The sequence below is a fragment of the Ambystoma mexicanum genome, chromosome 3q, assembly GCF_040938575.1.
Source record: "Ambystoma mexicanum isolate Mex_15411 chromosome 3q, UKY_AmexF1_1, whole genome shotgun sequence".
Lineage (NCBI taxonomy): Eukaryota > Metazoa > Chordata > Amphibia > Caudata > Ambystomatidae > Ambystoma > Ambystoma mexicanum.
In genome coordinates this window covers 573,691,839-573,708,329 of record NC_090926.1, presented here as the reverse complement: position 1 = coordinate 573,708,329, position 16,491 = coordinate 573,691,839, and the positions used below count along the sequence as shown (strand labels likewise).

At 44.1% G+C, this 16,491-nt stretch overlaps 1 protein-coding gene across 2 annotated transcripts in view; it reads left to right on the top strand.

The window, feature by feature from the left end:
• The window catches only part of LOC138582748 (stress-70 protein, mitochondrial), a 1,916,616-nt gene that overhangs the window by 276,870 nt on the left and 1,623,255 nt on the right, over positions 1 to 16,491 (top strand). For both annotated transcript variants that reach the window (XM_069654348.1, XM_069654347.1), the window contains 2 exons: positions 7,330 to 7,417; positions 7,502 to 7,683. In XM_069654348.1, the coding sequence (XP_069510449.1) occupies positions 7,330 to 7,417; positions 7,502 to 7,683 (270 nt within the window). The remainder of the gene's footprint in view (positions 1 to 7,329; positions 7,418 to 7,501; positions 7,684 to 16,491) is intronic.

Here is a 16,491-nt window from a genome sequence, read left to right as displayed (position 1 = left end):
CACCCAGGCTCCTTCTTCCACATGTGGTGGGCTTGCCTAAAGGTCCAACAATTCTGGAAAGCATGCCTGGGGTCCATCACACAAATTACCGGAACAGCGATTCCCCTGGAACTAGAACCAGTCTTGCTGGGAGCTCCAATCCCCGGGATCTACCCGCGCTCCGGGACCAGATCGAAACTACTAACCCACTGCCTACTAGCAGGGAAAACGGTGGTGGCCCGAGCTTGGAAAACCCCAGAAGGCCCTCACATAGCCCAATGGTGGACCAAACTTTGGGACATTCTGGTAGCGGAGAAGGTGACGGCAGCACAAGCGGGAACTCTCCATCTTTTCCAGAATATCTGGGCCCCAGTGCTGGAATTCGACCAGCGCTTCCCCGCCCTGACCTATAAACCTATCAGGGCCCGCTAAATCCTGAAAAATCAAGAGATCCCTGAGGAAGATACATAGACGCTGAGGCGCAAACTGGACAGCCCAGGAGGGAAGAAGCCGCCTACAACGCCTAAGGGACAGAAGGACCAAAGGGAGGAGGGAGGGAGGAAACTCAGGGGGGGGATAAAGGACTGGGGATCAACATGCCTAAATAATCACTGCTTATAATGTTTGTAATTGTCATCCTGCCTTGATTTAAAATAAACAAAAACAAACAAAACAAAAAAAAAAATCGGGTTTAAAATAATCCCACCTCATAATCTTATCTGGAGCACTGGCTGCCAGTCTCCTTGTCTATGCTCTATTCTCCCAGCTAGAGTATACCAAGTCAGGACCATCCTCTTTGCCGCCCCTAGTGTGCTCACTTCATCCACTACGTGCTCTACATATGATCCCAAGGCATTAACAATGGTGTAGTAATCTTCCATCCCTATGCGCTACATTTCAGCACCTGCCGCTGGGGTCGACTGAAAGAGCCCCACCAGTCAGTGTCCACTCCTGGGGACAATCGGCTGATTTATGCCAGCCGTTGCCGTTCTCATTTTCCCTTCAGCTACAATCTCAAATGTGACCTCCAGCATCCAGCTTGTCTCCAGCAGCTTGTTCCCAATGTGCACCAGCACTTCTCAATGGCACCATGTGCCCCTGCTGTGCCAGCTGTCTCCCTTCTGCTCTGCTGAGACCGTCAAGCTGTCCGGCACTTCTGCGTACAAGGCTGGCACCCATGTTCTTCCACAGCTTGTACAGGGCATGTGCTCTCCCCGCACCCTTGTTGCACTGCAATCAACCATCTGTGGCTGATCCACTCGATCGGTCCCAGTTGGGATTCCATCTCCCTTTAGGTTGACCTGCTTGAGTCTGCAGGCCAGGACACCATCAATCCCGTCCTCGATCTTCTCCGGGACATGAACAAGCGGTTTGGCTCCTCTTCCTCACCTTGCTACTTGACTGAAGGTAAAAGCTCCCTACAAGCCTGACAGGCCCACATCACTGCAGCCGTAGGTCGTTCCGGCCAGATTGGTCACAATTTTAATTGATGCAAACATTCACACTATGTGTGACTGGCATACCTGCATGGCCTGCGATGTGTCTGAGGGTACTGAAACAGCACTGGATACACCCGTTTACTCCTCTGGAGAAGAAAGGAAATGTACCAAGAGGAAAGGGGCTATCGAAATCTACAAAGTACACATGCAATGGAGCAATACTTATGCCTTTCCATCAATTATCTGTATTATACTGTCTGGCCTATGTTGATATTGAGAGTGTTTGTACAACAGTCGCAAGTAATCTCTTAGTTTAGGAGGGCCCACTTCTTCGACTTGTCTGTACTTGAATGTTGACTGCATAAGTGTAATCCATTACCTCTTTTATCTCCTAATACTATATTGGTGTGTCGGTCATTGTCATCTGGCTTAATAAATGCCACATTGAGTAGCCATATTTGGATCAAGGGAATATCTTTTTTGGAAAACGCACAGTGTCTTGCGTGCATTTTGCTATGTGTAGTGTTGGCACCTCAGTTGATGATGCAAGTTGTCATTTTACCAACATAAGCAAATTCAGAAATCTAATGGAAATATTATATAATACATTTTGCAACTGGCAAAATAAGATCACAAATGATAAAAATGGTACTAGCATTCCTATAACTTTGAAAGGTCTGAAGGAGCATCATAATTCTAGATAAAATGATCGCCACACTTGACATTTTGGGGATTTAGCAGAAGGTCGGATGAGGATTAATCTTAGTCATTGGACCCAACGTCAAGACATAAATAATTGAGCAATATGGTTGCTTTCATTTAGTGCTTGTTGTGGAGAAATGCTGGCATGGCTGCCAGTGTATGCCAAATTGCGTATGCAGTAATGATGGAAGTTTTGAGTCGAATGCTATTTTATACCCTGTGCTCCTGATTTGGTAATAGTGCATGTGGGTGCACCCTGTATGGTTGGTGCTTTTGTTTTGTGTGTATTTGACTCCTTTGCATTTTAACTGCAATAAATGAAGTATATAGATTCATACGGCTGTGGACGGCGGTTTGTGGAATGTCTTTGAAGCTATCCTAAACTTTGTAAAAAAAAAAGCCTCATGTCCTTAGTGGTATAAAATATTACATGATGTGGTTGAGAGAAGATGTTGGCAGTAGACGGCATGTGCCGACTTGAAAGATTTCCACCATACCCTAGTGGTTCCCTAACCTTGTTGAACATCCTGGTCAATTTAATTAGCAAACACTATTGCATACAATGATCTCTTTACGTAACATCCAGATGGGATGGGGTATTATTTTGTTTTTGTGTATTTTAATCATCTGGCTTTCCCCAGGTGACACGATGTGCGTAATGTTTAGGGCTGTGAGTAGGTGGATTGTGGCATACCTTTGATGATTTTGTACCACTGATGAGAAATTTGACGGTGAAATGACAACTGCTGTTCCATCTTCTAAGACTTTTACCATGTCCTAGGCGCCAACATTCTGCTTGATTCTTGCTTGCAAATGCTATTGTATATCTGGTGTTCTTGACAGGGTTATGCAACATGTGGCCGGAACCTGTGTTTTCCATATGTGTATTTTAATAGTCTGCCATTGCCCTGCTAGACACACTTTGTGTAAAGATGTCTAGTGATGTGGGCATGCAGATTGTGAAATGTCTCTGAGTCCGATATAGCTTTAATAACCAAATTGCACCCAGTGTGCATTGTTTGGAAAGAAATCACATGACCACATCATGCACTCTGCATGATAGTGCAAGTAGAGATGTATTGCATTCTATGAAAAGTTCTGGCACACTCCGGTAAAACATCTTGGGCAATCTCCAATTTCGAATGCAATACTTAAATAAAAGAGCTAAATGGAAACAGATGATAGTCAAAGATCAACAGTTTTGTTGTTGCATGGAAAAAGGAATAGGAAAATAGTAATGCATTCACCTGTGAGGCATGGTGGCAGGAATCTGTATGCTTTTAGAACGCAGCAAAACCGTTTTATAATAAAGGAGACTGTTCTCCAAACTTCCTGCTACCAGATACTGAATATCTGCATCCAATCACATGATCAGTCACGTTTCTTTGGCATGTATTTAGGGCCTTTCCTCAGAACGCTCTGTGCTTCTGATTGAAAGATGTCCTTGCGTGCAGTTCGTTTCCTCACAAACCGCTCTCCTTCATTCTAAAGCCTACCGAAGATTAGCCTGTTTCAGCTACTATCTGGACGCTTCTCTGCTTACTTTGGAACTTCATGAGGCGTTCCCTCAACCAGCAGCTACCATTCCAAGTTTACAGTTCCACGCGGAGGCTTCCCAGCCAGCCGCGTATCTCCAGGTGAAGGTCCATTCTTCTCGTCGGCTGCATTCTTCCATGGAACGGCTCCAGCTTCGCTGTCTCCTGCGTTGGTTCTACGCAGCGGCTTTTCATATCCAGTGGCTGTTCCACTACGACTCTGTCTTTGCTGCTACGGACGGGTCCTGCTTATTTCAAAGGTACACGACTCTATGCTGTTGAATTCCTAATTATATTGAATACCCCAAAACTTCCGGAAGTGCTACGGGTTATTATTTCGTTTGAGACCATTGGGTGAAATAGCACTACAACCCAAGCTGGATATTTAGGTTGGACTCATTTACAGACTTTCTAGGGTGAATAACGTACTGCACTTCAGTGAAAACCTTAATAGCTCACCCTGTGGGAGATTACAGGATTGTTTTATGATGTTTTGTGCATTGAACTAAGTGAAAGCTATCCAGAGTGCACCAACCCGACTCTAGTTCGGCCCTCATTCCGTTCGGGATTAGATTCATACTAACCTTCCCTTCCTTGCTGTTGTTTTCTTATTTTGTTGGATTCAATTGGAACATCGGTTCTTCACTAACTTTGTCATCTAATCATATAAGGTTAGTACAGAAATAGTGGACTTAAGAGACACCAAAGGGGGAAGTTCTGGTATTGACCATTTGTTTTCTTGTAACAGATTGGAGATTGTGCCTAGTTATTCATCCTTTTAATTGCTTGCTCACTCTGGCTTTGTTATTACATCAGACAGTGGGTGGAATCAATGGAAAGGATTCTTCCTTGAGGATTCTTCACTGAAGGTTAAGAAGAAAGGCCCGGACCCTTCGTGTATCCTTTACTTTCACTACTTGTATCCTTTTTTGGTAAAAGCGATCATAGAGTATTGCGGGTGGCATGTAAATTTATGGAGTTGAACATTTTATTTAAAGAAACGCCACATTGGCTAATGTCAACAGATCTTTGTGTCTCTCTAAGCAACGGCATACACACTCCCCAGATACATCTCAGTTCAAATTGGAGAACTTACCAGAGTGACAGCTCTTTGATGCACGAGATATTTCTTCTCTCATTCAAGTACCAACATCAGGGTAGTGAAGTTCTAATGGAAAAGGAAGCATGTGTAATATTTTGCAGCTTCTTTTAAATTAACAAATGCATTGTTTTTGCGGTAGAGCTACTCTTGTTTTTAATGTATGCGATTTTGATAAGGTTCTCCATGGGTGATCTGCAATTGGAGTTGGTGATATAAAACATATTGTTTTTACCACACATCATATTGTGCAGCCACACATATTTAAAATCTTTGCTTACTTTAATGCGTATGTGTTATTTCCAAGGAAATCTCAAATGTTTGGTCTGAAGTGTTGGTGCATAGAACAATTGTAGCTGCCGGAACTACTTACATGTTCCATTAAAGGGAGTAATAATCCTGTCTTTTTAAAGTGCCTCGCCCTGCCACACATCTGCCCCCTGCACCTTAGTCAGGACCCCCCTTGGTGGTGGACCAGCCACTCAGTTCGGGGACCACTTTGCTAGAGACGCATTTTTTTTTACTTTGTGCCAATTTAAAAGGAACTCTGGCGTGATGTTGTGTACAACCACGCTGTGTAAGCACTCAAAGCTTTGATAAAGCCATTGTAAGGCCTGAGTGAGAAACATCTGCAGCGTACAAGAGCAAGTTGTGAAATTTGTCAGTACCCGAAAGAAATTGTTGCTGAATTTCTCCACTAACTGAGGACGAGAGGCAGAGTCAGGATTGTCAGAAATAGAATCAGCGACCTCATGATTTCGGTTTAAGTTGCCGAGGTAGCAGAAGATTGCACAAAGTGGCACACTATCGTGCCAGAATGTGAAAAGTATGTTTCCATGTGATCTTAACGAATCCAATAATAAAAAATATTTTTAAACAAATTTAAAATGGCGAATATTTTTTATTGTTTTTTGTTTAATTTAGCAGGTCCCACCCAAGGCCCCCGTTTAGCCAGCTTTTTATTACACCACCCCAAACGCCTGCCCACCGGTTTTAATCCCTTACCCCACCCCATATATACTTCAGTCAAATAATTTTGTTTGTTTAGGGTTCGTTATTAAAGTTATTTGTTATTATGGATTCGTTAATATCACTTTATACCAAAGTATTTGAAGATATTCAGAGACAATATTTAAGCAATAAACCCAGAGCAAGGGGGGGGCATTACCACTTCAGGTAATGCCCCAGGGCCCATACTTAACGAAGGCCCCGGGCATTACCTGAAGTGGTAATGCCCCCCCTGCAAGAGGCTTATTGCTATTAGTACCCCGGCCCAAAAGACCGGGGCACTAAAAGTCTTTTTTTTCTGAAGAAAGAAATGTAAAAAAATGGCTGCCGGGGAAGGAAAAACGAAGTCTGTCTTCCCTTTCCATGGCAGCCGTTGAAAATAATTGAAAAAAAGTAAACAAACAAAATTCCCACCAAGGAAAGGAGAAATGGGACTACGTGTAGTCTTTTCTTCCGTTCCATGATGGCCTGTTGCGGTTCGCTATCGGTCACGCTGGGGACAGAAGTGTTCCCAGCGCGTCCGCTCCCAAAATGGACAGAAAAGGTAAGTGGGGGTGGGAGGGTGGGGAGGGAAAGAATTACCTCATTCCCCGGCAAGGCGAGATGGCTGCTGCCAGCTCTGAGGAGGCTCAGGGCGGCGGGATTACTGTCTGGTAATGCCCGCGTTCTGAGCCTCCCCATTGGCTGGGAGGCCGCCACCCCCACCCCCATGCTAGGTACTAATATGTTAAAGCACTGTTGATCTGATAATTAAGAAAAACATTAGAAATTATACCTCATAGCACAAAGTTCACGCTTATGCTACCAAAATATTTTCTACATTTGTGACTAAAAACGTTGTATGTGTTTTTTATCTTGAGGTGTCATTTCAATGACAAAAAATACCCTACAAGAATACATTCATAATCTTTATTGGTCATTATTCCAATGACCATTGTCACTTTTTACATTCACTTATTATATTTCAAAAAGTTTCTCATTTGTATGGTTTGGAAAAATATTGTTATATTGGGAAACTCACAACTCCTAACATTGCAATCAGTTACTCTTATTAGTGGCTTTTAAGCTCCACTGGCCATAATAGTTTACATTTGAACCTACACCCAACATGTTATAAAAGATTGTGCAATCCCCAGAAAACCTTCAGGTCGTAGATGTCAAATTGAAGTTTAAGTAATATTTTCTTTACCCTAACCAATGGACTATACATAAAAGGAAAGATTAAGTATAGAGGATAGAGAGAGGGGATGCAGGAATTCTTAATTTCATGTTTAAGCACATTCACAGTTTGCATTAATTTGTGAGGCACTTGAAGGCCCCTTGACAGGAACATCCCATTTATTTGAAAACTCAAGAAAAATGTGTGTTGTCCCCCTTATTTGAAAACGCAAGAACAAAATGTGTGTTCTTCTAGATTGTTGATTCTGAAACAAATGTATTTTACAGATCTTGTCTGTACTTAGCATTTTTGGAGGAGTTGAATGTTAACTTTTTTAATGTGGGATGTAATTTTCATTATTTAAACAATAATCCTGGTCTTATTTATTTTTTTGTTTTTGTTTGGTAGTTCTGAAGCCGTTAAAGGAGCAGTGATTGGCATTGATTTAGGCACAACAAACTCCTGTGTAGCAGTCATGGAAGGAAAACATGCTAAGGTAAACCTCATACTTTTGTATGCTTGACTAGAGCGTTAAGAAAAATCTTGCTAAATGTATTTTTGAATCCACGTACATTTACAGGTTTTAGAAAATGCTGAAGGTGCCAGAACAACCCCATCTGTAATTGCTTTTTCTGCTGATGGAGAGCGATTGGTTGGAATGCCAGCAAAAAGACAGGCAGTGACTAACCCTAACAACACATTCTATGCTACCAAGCGTCTGATAGGACGACGCTACGATGATCCTGAAGTACAAAAAGATATGTGAGTATATTGGTTTCTATTTATTCTTGCAGTGGGAATTGATTCAAATCATGAGTATATTTGGCATCTTTTTAATTCAGGTTTTTATAAGTCTTAATATTTGAATTTAGGAACACCCTTTTGCCACTAAACGTATCCAACATTAACCACTACCATTAAGAGGTTGCTATCCTATAGACTTTCCCCAACCTCTTTCTTCCCCATATGAAGTAATTGCCAGCTTAGGTGAACTGGTGCCATGCCTTTCATGAACGCTGTTGTCATTCCTGTCAGACTGTTCTTGGTTCATGCCTGTCTCACTGTCTGGGCCTACTACAAATGTGTAGCACTATTTATCTATTCACAGTTGATTGAGGGTCTGTGAATAGATGCACTACTAAAGATCTCATCTAGGGATCTGCAACCCTTGGCTCACCATATATTTTGGCCTGCAGCTCCCATCAGCCCTTGCCAGTATGAGGGATTGAGAGTTGTAGTCCATAGTATCAGGAGAGCTGTGTAGCAGACCTCAGCTAGATCCTCCAATCCCAGATCGTATTGAATGGTGTTTATATTTGTCTTGCAATGGGCTTCTAAGTATCTGGACCCCTGGTATAGTCACAACTAAACTCTAGCTGCCATCAACCACCAGCCTTCTCCCCAAAACACTAGAGAGATTGAATCATTCTGGGACCAAAATGGGATGCTTCAAAAGCAGCCTTGACCAGGTAGACATATGGGCTACTCATACAACACTTCAAACATTTGTATTAGTAGTGAGTCTTCAGTAGAAGTCGCTCAGGTCACAAAAGTAAAGTATTAAAGAGGATTGCAGCAGTTCAGGAGCACTCCAAAAATGGAATTATGGGGGATGGGGTGAATGGACAATACGGGTCAGGTAGAATCCGTAATTGTATTGCGGATTCAAGGGTTTGGGAGGTGTGGGGGTTTTATTCATTCTATTTCGTAGCTAAACTGGAAGGTTCCTAGATGTTAACAGACCAAATATGATGAGTGATGCCCAGCATGGCTGTTATGTGGTGGCCCATGGAGAAATGAGATTACCAGTATGTGGGTGAATGTGGGCAAGGGGAAGGGGCTGAGCTGAACTAAAGTTTGCATTATGATTTGTATTATATGCAAAGTAATTATTGTGACGAAGGGGGGTGGTGGTGTTGATGGGAGGAGAAAAGAAATGAGTGCTCTGGGGTGTGGGAGCAAAGATGGATATATGCACACATAGGGACGGATGGTATGAATTGAGGCTTTGGTTAGGTAGTGGATAGCCACCCTCCATGTTAAATACTTAATTATCCTCACAAGCATTCTTTGGCAGTCAGGAAATCTAGCATCAATAACCCTTTGTGATCCCCCCCCCAGGAAACCCACTATGTAACTGCTAGAAAGCTCCCAGTCAGATGCTCGAAGATAGACCTTTCTTTCATTCTCAGCTTCATATACAAGCAAAAAGGCTGGTGTTCGGCTTTTTTGTCCAGGAATATTACATTGGAGCAAACAGTGGTTAAAAGGCTTATTGATGGTGGGGGCAGCTCCAGGGGGTAAAGTGCAAGTTTGAAGACTGGTGCCTCACCCTCTGTAGAGAATATCTGCAAATGCGGAATAGGTGGATTTTCTAGAGCATGCACTGGGCTACGTGTTACCCTCTGCAGTGGGACTCCCAGCAATTGGCAGGGATATTGATATGATTGCTATGAGCAAGGGGCGAGAGTGACAATAGCAGCTATTATTTCCATATGAAGCGTATATAGAACCCGGAAAATGTCAGTAGCCTCTACAGTTCTCTTGGGGACAGAAGGTGCGGGGGGGTGGGGAGGGTGATAGATGCTTGGATAAACGCCAATGCTTTCTCAAAGGATTCTGTAGCTCTAGGATAGGTTTTATTCCTTTAGAAAAGGGGCAACAATACTTTTAATTAAGCAGCCATTTTACCAGTGGTATGGGCAGACTGTGATATGATCCAGGTGGATCTGGGCCTAATGATATCCTGATGAGACGAGAGTATATGACAATATAATGGTCTTCTTAGATATTGTGCATTCAGGCCATTTTTGGTTGTTGAAATTGAAAACTATTTTTTGATGAATGAGCCAACGATTGTAGAAGCATTTAATTGACAAAGTCTCGCCATGCCATCAAATACCACCCGTTTTACTTCATTAATCGTTTGATTAGAGCCATGTCCTCTTCAGGTTGAGGATTCTATTCAAACAAACATTATTTTAGCACCTATAAGCTGCTGCACTACTAATTTGCCTGTTCTACTTATTACTTACAATACATTAATCAAGATGATGATAAAAGTTGTATCAGACCTATAAGGGGAGAGTGACACTATTACTAAAAACACCATTACCCCTACAATGACTATCACCACATGTAACCCCCAGTTTGGGGTACTGAAGGAAGGATCCCATGCGCTGGGGATCCCGACATAAACTTTTTTTTAAAAAGGGACCCTTGTGCGTGTGCACGCGAGGGTCACTTTACTGTTTCATTAAAAAAACATTGCTGTGTGTGAGCCGAGCGCCTGGGATTAAAAAATAAAACATCAACAGGGTTAGAGGTGCTCCGCTCAGCGCTGGTGTCCGCTGCAGCCCGGGCCTCTATGCTGGCGCTCTCGTAGTTGATTGCTGGGGTATATACTTACTTACTGGTGCCCCCCATAGCTGGGGAGTGCTCAATGTGTTTTTAGCCCTCCTGCAGGCTAAAGTTGAATAAAAGAGCACCCCCTTACACGTTGCCCACCAAAACTCCCTGGGCCCCAGCTGGCAGACGTGGCTCAGGTGTAGGAGTAGTGTGGAGGCCCCCAAGTTGCAACTGAGTGCTGGACTGTATCTGATTTATGCAGCCGAGCCCATATAAAGACTTTGGGGCCCCCACACACTGTTGCTGCTGCCTACTGCCCACTGCCAGAAGAGCTACCACCAAAGAGCGCAGGGAGAAAGAATAACCCGGAAACTGCAGCGAGGACCTTGGTTCAATCCTGGCCAGGTTGTCTTGCAAGTAAGGTCATTATAAATAGTTCTTAATACAGTGCACTGTATAGACTTTGTATATATTTTTAAAAAAACTTTTTATGTGTTTTTTTCTTTAGTAATGCAGCTGCTTAGGGGTAATTTAAGTTGGATGTAGTGTCTTGTGTTTACCTTATTTATAGTAAAACTCACAAAACCCTCCTGGTGTACCAGAATAATATATGTGAGCCTTAAACAACTAAAAAGAACGGTACACCAGCATTCCTTTTGTCTGACTTTCCTTTTGTACTCCAGTTACTCTAACCTTGTGTTTACTGCTTGCGGGTATTTTGGAGAACCTGCCTGCCCTAACCTCTTGATCTTCACTACCCTCTTGATCTTCCCTACCCTTACCACCTTCCTAGCAAGGTTCACCGGGGTGATCTTGAACCCAGGAGAGTGGGGTTTGGAGACAGGTAAGAGGCGGGTCAAGTTATAAGTGAAAGTTCAAGCTGTTTGTTTGCCCGCCTATACATGTTTCCCAATAAGGTGCATTGGAATATTACCCCGCTACACCACATATACCCAAACAGTGACATACTCACTTATTATTCAATATGACTTTTATGTTCTGGGGCTAAGCAGACAAATATGTATTTTAAGAAGAATGAGAAACATTTAATTCGCCTATCTTTGTATTATGGCCGTTTCTGAACCCCAGCATTGCAAGCTTTACCTCCATAAGCATACCCTACACAAAGTTGGGTTACAACTATAAGAATGACTTAGTCTTAAATACAAGGTCTTTCTAGCATAGAGATAAATGCTCACGCTAGCATCGCTTCCAAGGAATAACATCATAAAAAAACGAATCTTGAACCTTATTGTTGGTACTTATGTTAAATAGGTGTATCTAATGTTTGTCTTAACAAATGGATGGATTATGTTTCATTAAAAAGAGTCCAGATTTAAATAAGGAACGACCAAATATAATTGATGGAATGATATGTAAATTAATATTGTGAATCAATGGCAGGTTAAAAAAGTATAAATATGAAATACAAAGATTAATTGAATTAATGTTATTCTTCCTTCTGACTCAAAAACCCTGTTCATGATTTCAGATTGTACATCCACACTTGTTCTTTACATGATGATTTGTTTTTTGTTTCTCTTCCACTGAGGCAGCTGTGATTTTGTCTACTACAAACCATAGTAAATCATTCACTCGTGTGTCTGCTCCAAGTAGTGAGAAACTAGAGGTGCAGTCATATTCCCAGTTTGAATCTTGGAATGATAATCATTAAGCCGAACGTTCACTTATCAGGATATTTTTCATACATAGATTTAACATTAGCATTGATTACATATATCACATATGCTCTCTCTTGTATATGGGTATATGGTGTGAGTGTGAGGGAGGCAATCCCAGTGTACCCTTACCTGGACGACTGGCTCATCACAGGCGAAACCCCTTAATTTGCAGACTAAACATTCAAATAACTATCTACCACATCTTCCAATTGGGCTTCTCAATCAACAAGACAAAATCAAGCCTGGTGCCAAGCACCTCAAAGCAGTTCCTAGGAGCTATCCTAAACACCCAAGAGGGGTTTGCCTTTCCATCAGAGGAAAGAATTCAGAATCTGTTGCTGCAAATTCCTCAATATCAGGCCGGTCGCCAAATATGGGTGTGCAAAGCGATGTGTTTGCTAGGCATGATGGCATCTTGCATTTACCTGATTCCCCAGCTGCACCTGCGCCTGCGACACATGCAGGAATGGTTGGCGAAACAGTGGTATCAAGCAAGTGGTCAGTGGGACGATCTAGTGGTCGTTTCGTTAACACTTGTACAGAGTCTGGTGGACAAGAGAGAATTGTACGGAGGGGAAACCTGTCTATGATCCAGAGATACAGGCCGTTGTCAGACCAGACGCCTCCCTAGCAGAGTGGGGAGCCCACTACCTGCTGTCACAACCCTCAGCCCTGATCCCCACTGGCAAGCCCATTGGCCAGGTGGAATCAGGGCTCGGGTCACTAATAAGGCCTGGCATCCACTTCTCAGGCCCTCTTTGGAGTCAGTCCTGGCGCCAGGCTCATCAGTAAGGATAGACATCTGCTTGAGGAACTACTTTATTTAGGCTTTCAGCCAACATGGAGGCATCCACATAGCTTGATTCCTAGAACCAAGCTATGCGGTCTAGTGTTTTGGGTATGGTGGCCTAGGGACTACTTTACCTGGACTACTTTACAATGGCTATTTAAACCACACCCGAACAAGACAACACGCTTCGCGTTACTTTGCTTCTAGCAACGTGATGCTCACCGTGTCCAGCTTTCTCACAAGCCTGGTGAATTCCGGACCTGCAGAAAAACCAAGAACATAGTTAGCAGCAGAATCTTACCTGCATTCATCATCCTTCACTGCTCGCAGCTCCTGAGCAGCTCTGTTGGTGGAGTTCACCACCCGGATCGAAGGACCTGAAGAAAAGGAGGAAGACATCATTAAAGGAGGTATTGGAGACATTACAACCACAAAGCGCTTAAAGACTTACCTGGTTGGTTGCTTTTCGGGCCGGCATAGCTCCGGAACTCCATCTGTGCTGGGAACTCACTGTGACCTACGAAAAGAGAAAAGCACAGGTCAGTGAGGACAAGACATTGCTGCAGCTACGCAAAGTGCCTCCTTACCGCATCATAGCGCAATAGCGTGCCATCATCTCCCGGTGAGAACCAGCATATCCAGTCTTCCAAGCGGACACTCCGCGCTCCTAGGGAGATAAAAAAGAGACATTTAGAACAGAGAAAAGGCGTGCAAGAATTACGACGCCATCAATCGCAATAAGACCTACATGAAAGACACTACAAGGGCAGAAGTCAGTGAAGTAACTAGACCTCCCGCACCCACAAAAGAAAACGCGCCCCTGCCCAGAGAGCAGGACGGAGAGCCCACCGATTCCGACAACCAGGTGAGAAGAGAACCTGGAGGGGCTGGAAACACAAGGGAGGTGGGGGAAAACTTACCTTGGTCGCCCAGTCCTAATATAGTCTTCATTTCCAGGCGGAATCCCATTGACACCGAGACCACAGCCGGGAATTATTGGGAAGGGCGCCAACGACCAACTGGCTGGGTGGCGTCCCCGTGGATACCAGGTGAGCGTAACACCTGCACCATACAGCTCAGGGTCTCTGGTCTCACACAGTGGCTCAGAACCACATCAATCTGCTAGAACTTCTGGCAGTCTTCAGAGCGCTTCGGGCATTTGAAACCCTCCTATCCAACCTGTCAGTGCAGATCCTAACAGACAGCACAACGGCAATGTTTTACTTACACAAACAAGGGGGCACTCGTTGGCCAAATCTGTCCAAGCTTACCCAGAAAATCTGGAGATGGGCACTCAAAGGGAAGATTTACCTGTAATCCCAACATGTTCCAGGGGATCTCAACTTGCTAGCAGATGCTCTGAGCAGGGATCCCCTTCCAGAAGAACACGAGTGGACACTACACGAAGAAGTCGTAGGAGACCTCTTCTCTCAGTGGGGTTTCCCCACTATAGACCTATTCGCCCCAAGCGAAAACAGGCAATGCCCAGACTTCGCATCCCTGGTTCCCCCAGCCAGGCTCTAAAGGGAACGTCCTATGGATGAATTGGTCAGGGATGTTTGCCAACGCTTTTTCACCAACCCCTCTGCTGAGGAAGGTGGTGAACAAGATCCATAGGGTACCGATGATGCTAATCCTAGTTGCTCCAATGTGGGCGAGACAACCATGGTATCCACACCTACGCATCAAACTCCTGTGCCGGCACAACCTACTCTGCCAGCACGAGGGGCTAACAGTGTATCCTCAGCCCAACTCAATGAACTTGGCTGCATGGCTCCTGAAGTCATAGAGTTCGGACATCTCAATTTACCACAGAGATGTATGGATATCTTGAAAGAGTCAAGAAAACCTAACACAAGGCACTGTTACTATGACAAATGGAAACGATTCGTTATTTGGTGCCAGAATAAACAAATCAACCCAGTTGATTGTACTCCCTCTAATGGCGTCGCCTATATGCTCCACCTATTGGATGCAGGGTTAGTGTTTAACTGACTTAAAATGCACCTGGCAGCTTTATCAGCCTACACCACTTCCCATAACAAGGTGTCGTGGTGGAAAGTGCCAGTAGTCAAAGCATTTATGGAGGGGGTAAAGAGACTCCACCCTCCAATTTCTAACCCACCTCCAGGTTGGGACCTTAATGTGGTACTTGCTAAGCTCATGGGCCCCCCTTCGAGCCCATGCACAAATCTAGTCTCAAACATTTGACTTATAAAACTGCCTTCTTAGTAGCCATCACCTCCATAAGAAGGGTCAGTGAAATTCAAGTTCTTTTAGTGCAGGATCCTTTCTTTACTGTTCATAAGGATAAACTGGTTTTACGCACTCACCCTAAGTTCTCACCTAAGTTTATTTCCAAATTTCATATTAACCAGTCTATTGAGCTACCGGCCTTCTTCCAGGAACCCAAAAGCTCTGCTGAGGGGCAACTCCACACACTAGATGTGAGAAGGGCGGTCCTCTACTATGTAGACAAGACCACACCGCTAAGAAAGACAGATCAACTGTTCGTCTCCATATTTTCAGGCAGAGAGGGAGATCGCGTATCAAAAAATGCCATCTCTAAGTGGATAGTCAGATGTATCCAACTGTGCTATTCCCTTTCAGATAAAACACTGCCTTTTACGCCAAGGGCCCACTCTACAAGAGGTACTGGAGACACTCTGGCTTTCATTGCAAATGTACCCATTGACACCATTTGCAAAGCAGCTACATGGAGTTCTATTCACACCTTTACTCAGCGCTACTGCATTGACACTCATTCCAAGACAGATACTCAAGTGGGACAAGCGGTTCTAAGACATTTGTTTGCTCATTACTCTTCTCACATCCCACCTCCTTCTTCTAACACTGCTTGCTAATTTATGCACACATGTGATCTAAGCAGATTCCACAAGCCTCAGAAGGGACACATTACTCACTGTAATCGTATTTCTGATGCTTGTATCTGCTTAGATTCACATGCGCCCACCCTTCCTCCCCTCTGAGAGAAGGTGCATGGATGCTTGTAGTCTTATCTTTCTTATCTGCTTGGATACTCTGTACTCCCGCTACTCCTCGTGCTACCTCATGTCAGAAAAAATACAACCTGAGGGTCCTACACGCGTGAGGGATCATGGGTACAGTGGACATCACACTAGGGATAGTATTACTGGCACGCCCTAGTTCGACGCCCCTTTTTGAGTTTCGAAAAACAAACTGTAATACTCAGCAGCTTCCACTAGATGTCGGCCTATGCACAGCATGTGAATCTAAGCAGATACAAGCATCAGAAATACGATTACGGTGAGTAATGTATTTTCTGAGGCTTGTGGAATCTGCTTAGATCACATGCTGTGCATAGGCCGACATCTAGTGGAAGCTGCGGAGTATTACAGTTTGTTTTTCGAAACTCGAAAATGGGCGTCGACACAGGCGTGCCAGTAATACTATCCCTAGTGTGACGTCCACTGTACCCAAGATCCCTGACGCGTCTGGGATCCTCAGATTGTTTTTTTCCGCCATACTGGTCGGAAGCATCTTGCGGAGTCCCCTGGCCTTAGCCATACTTTTGCTAATTATTGAAGTTTAAAATTATCCTTCCCCACCCCAACGTCGACCCTCGACACTCGACGACGGCTGGAGAAGACATCGACCGTCGGCTGCTGCACGACGGATCTGGGCCTCGGAAGGCCGCTGGCCTCGGCCCGGGCCTAGTAGGCCGCTGGCCTCGGCCCTGCAAGTAGGGAGAGTGGGGGGTGGTACATA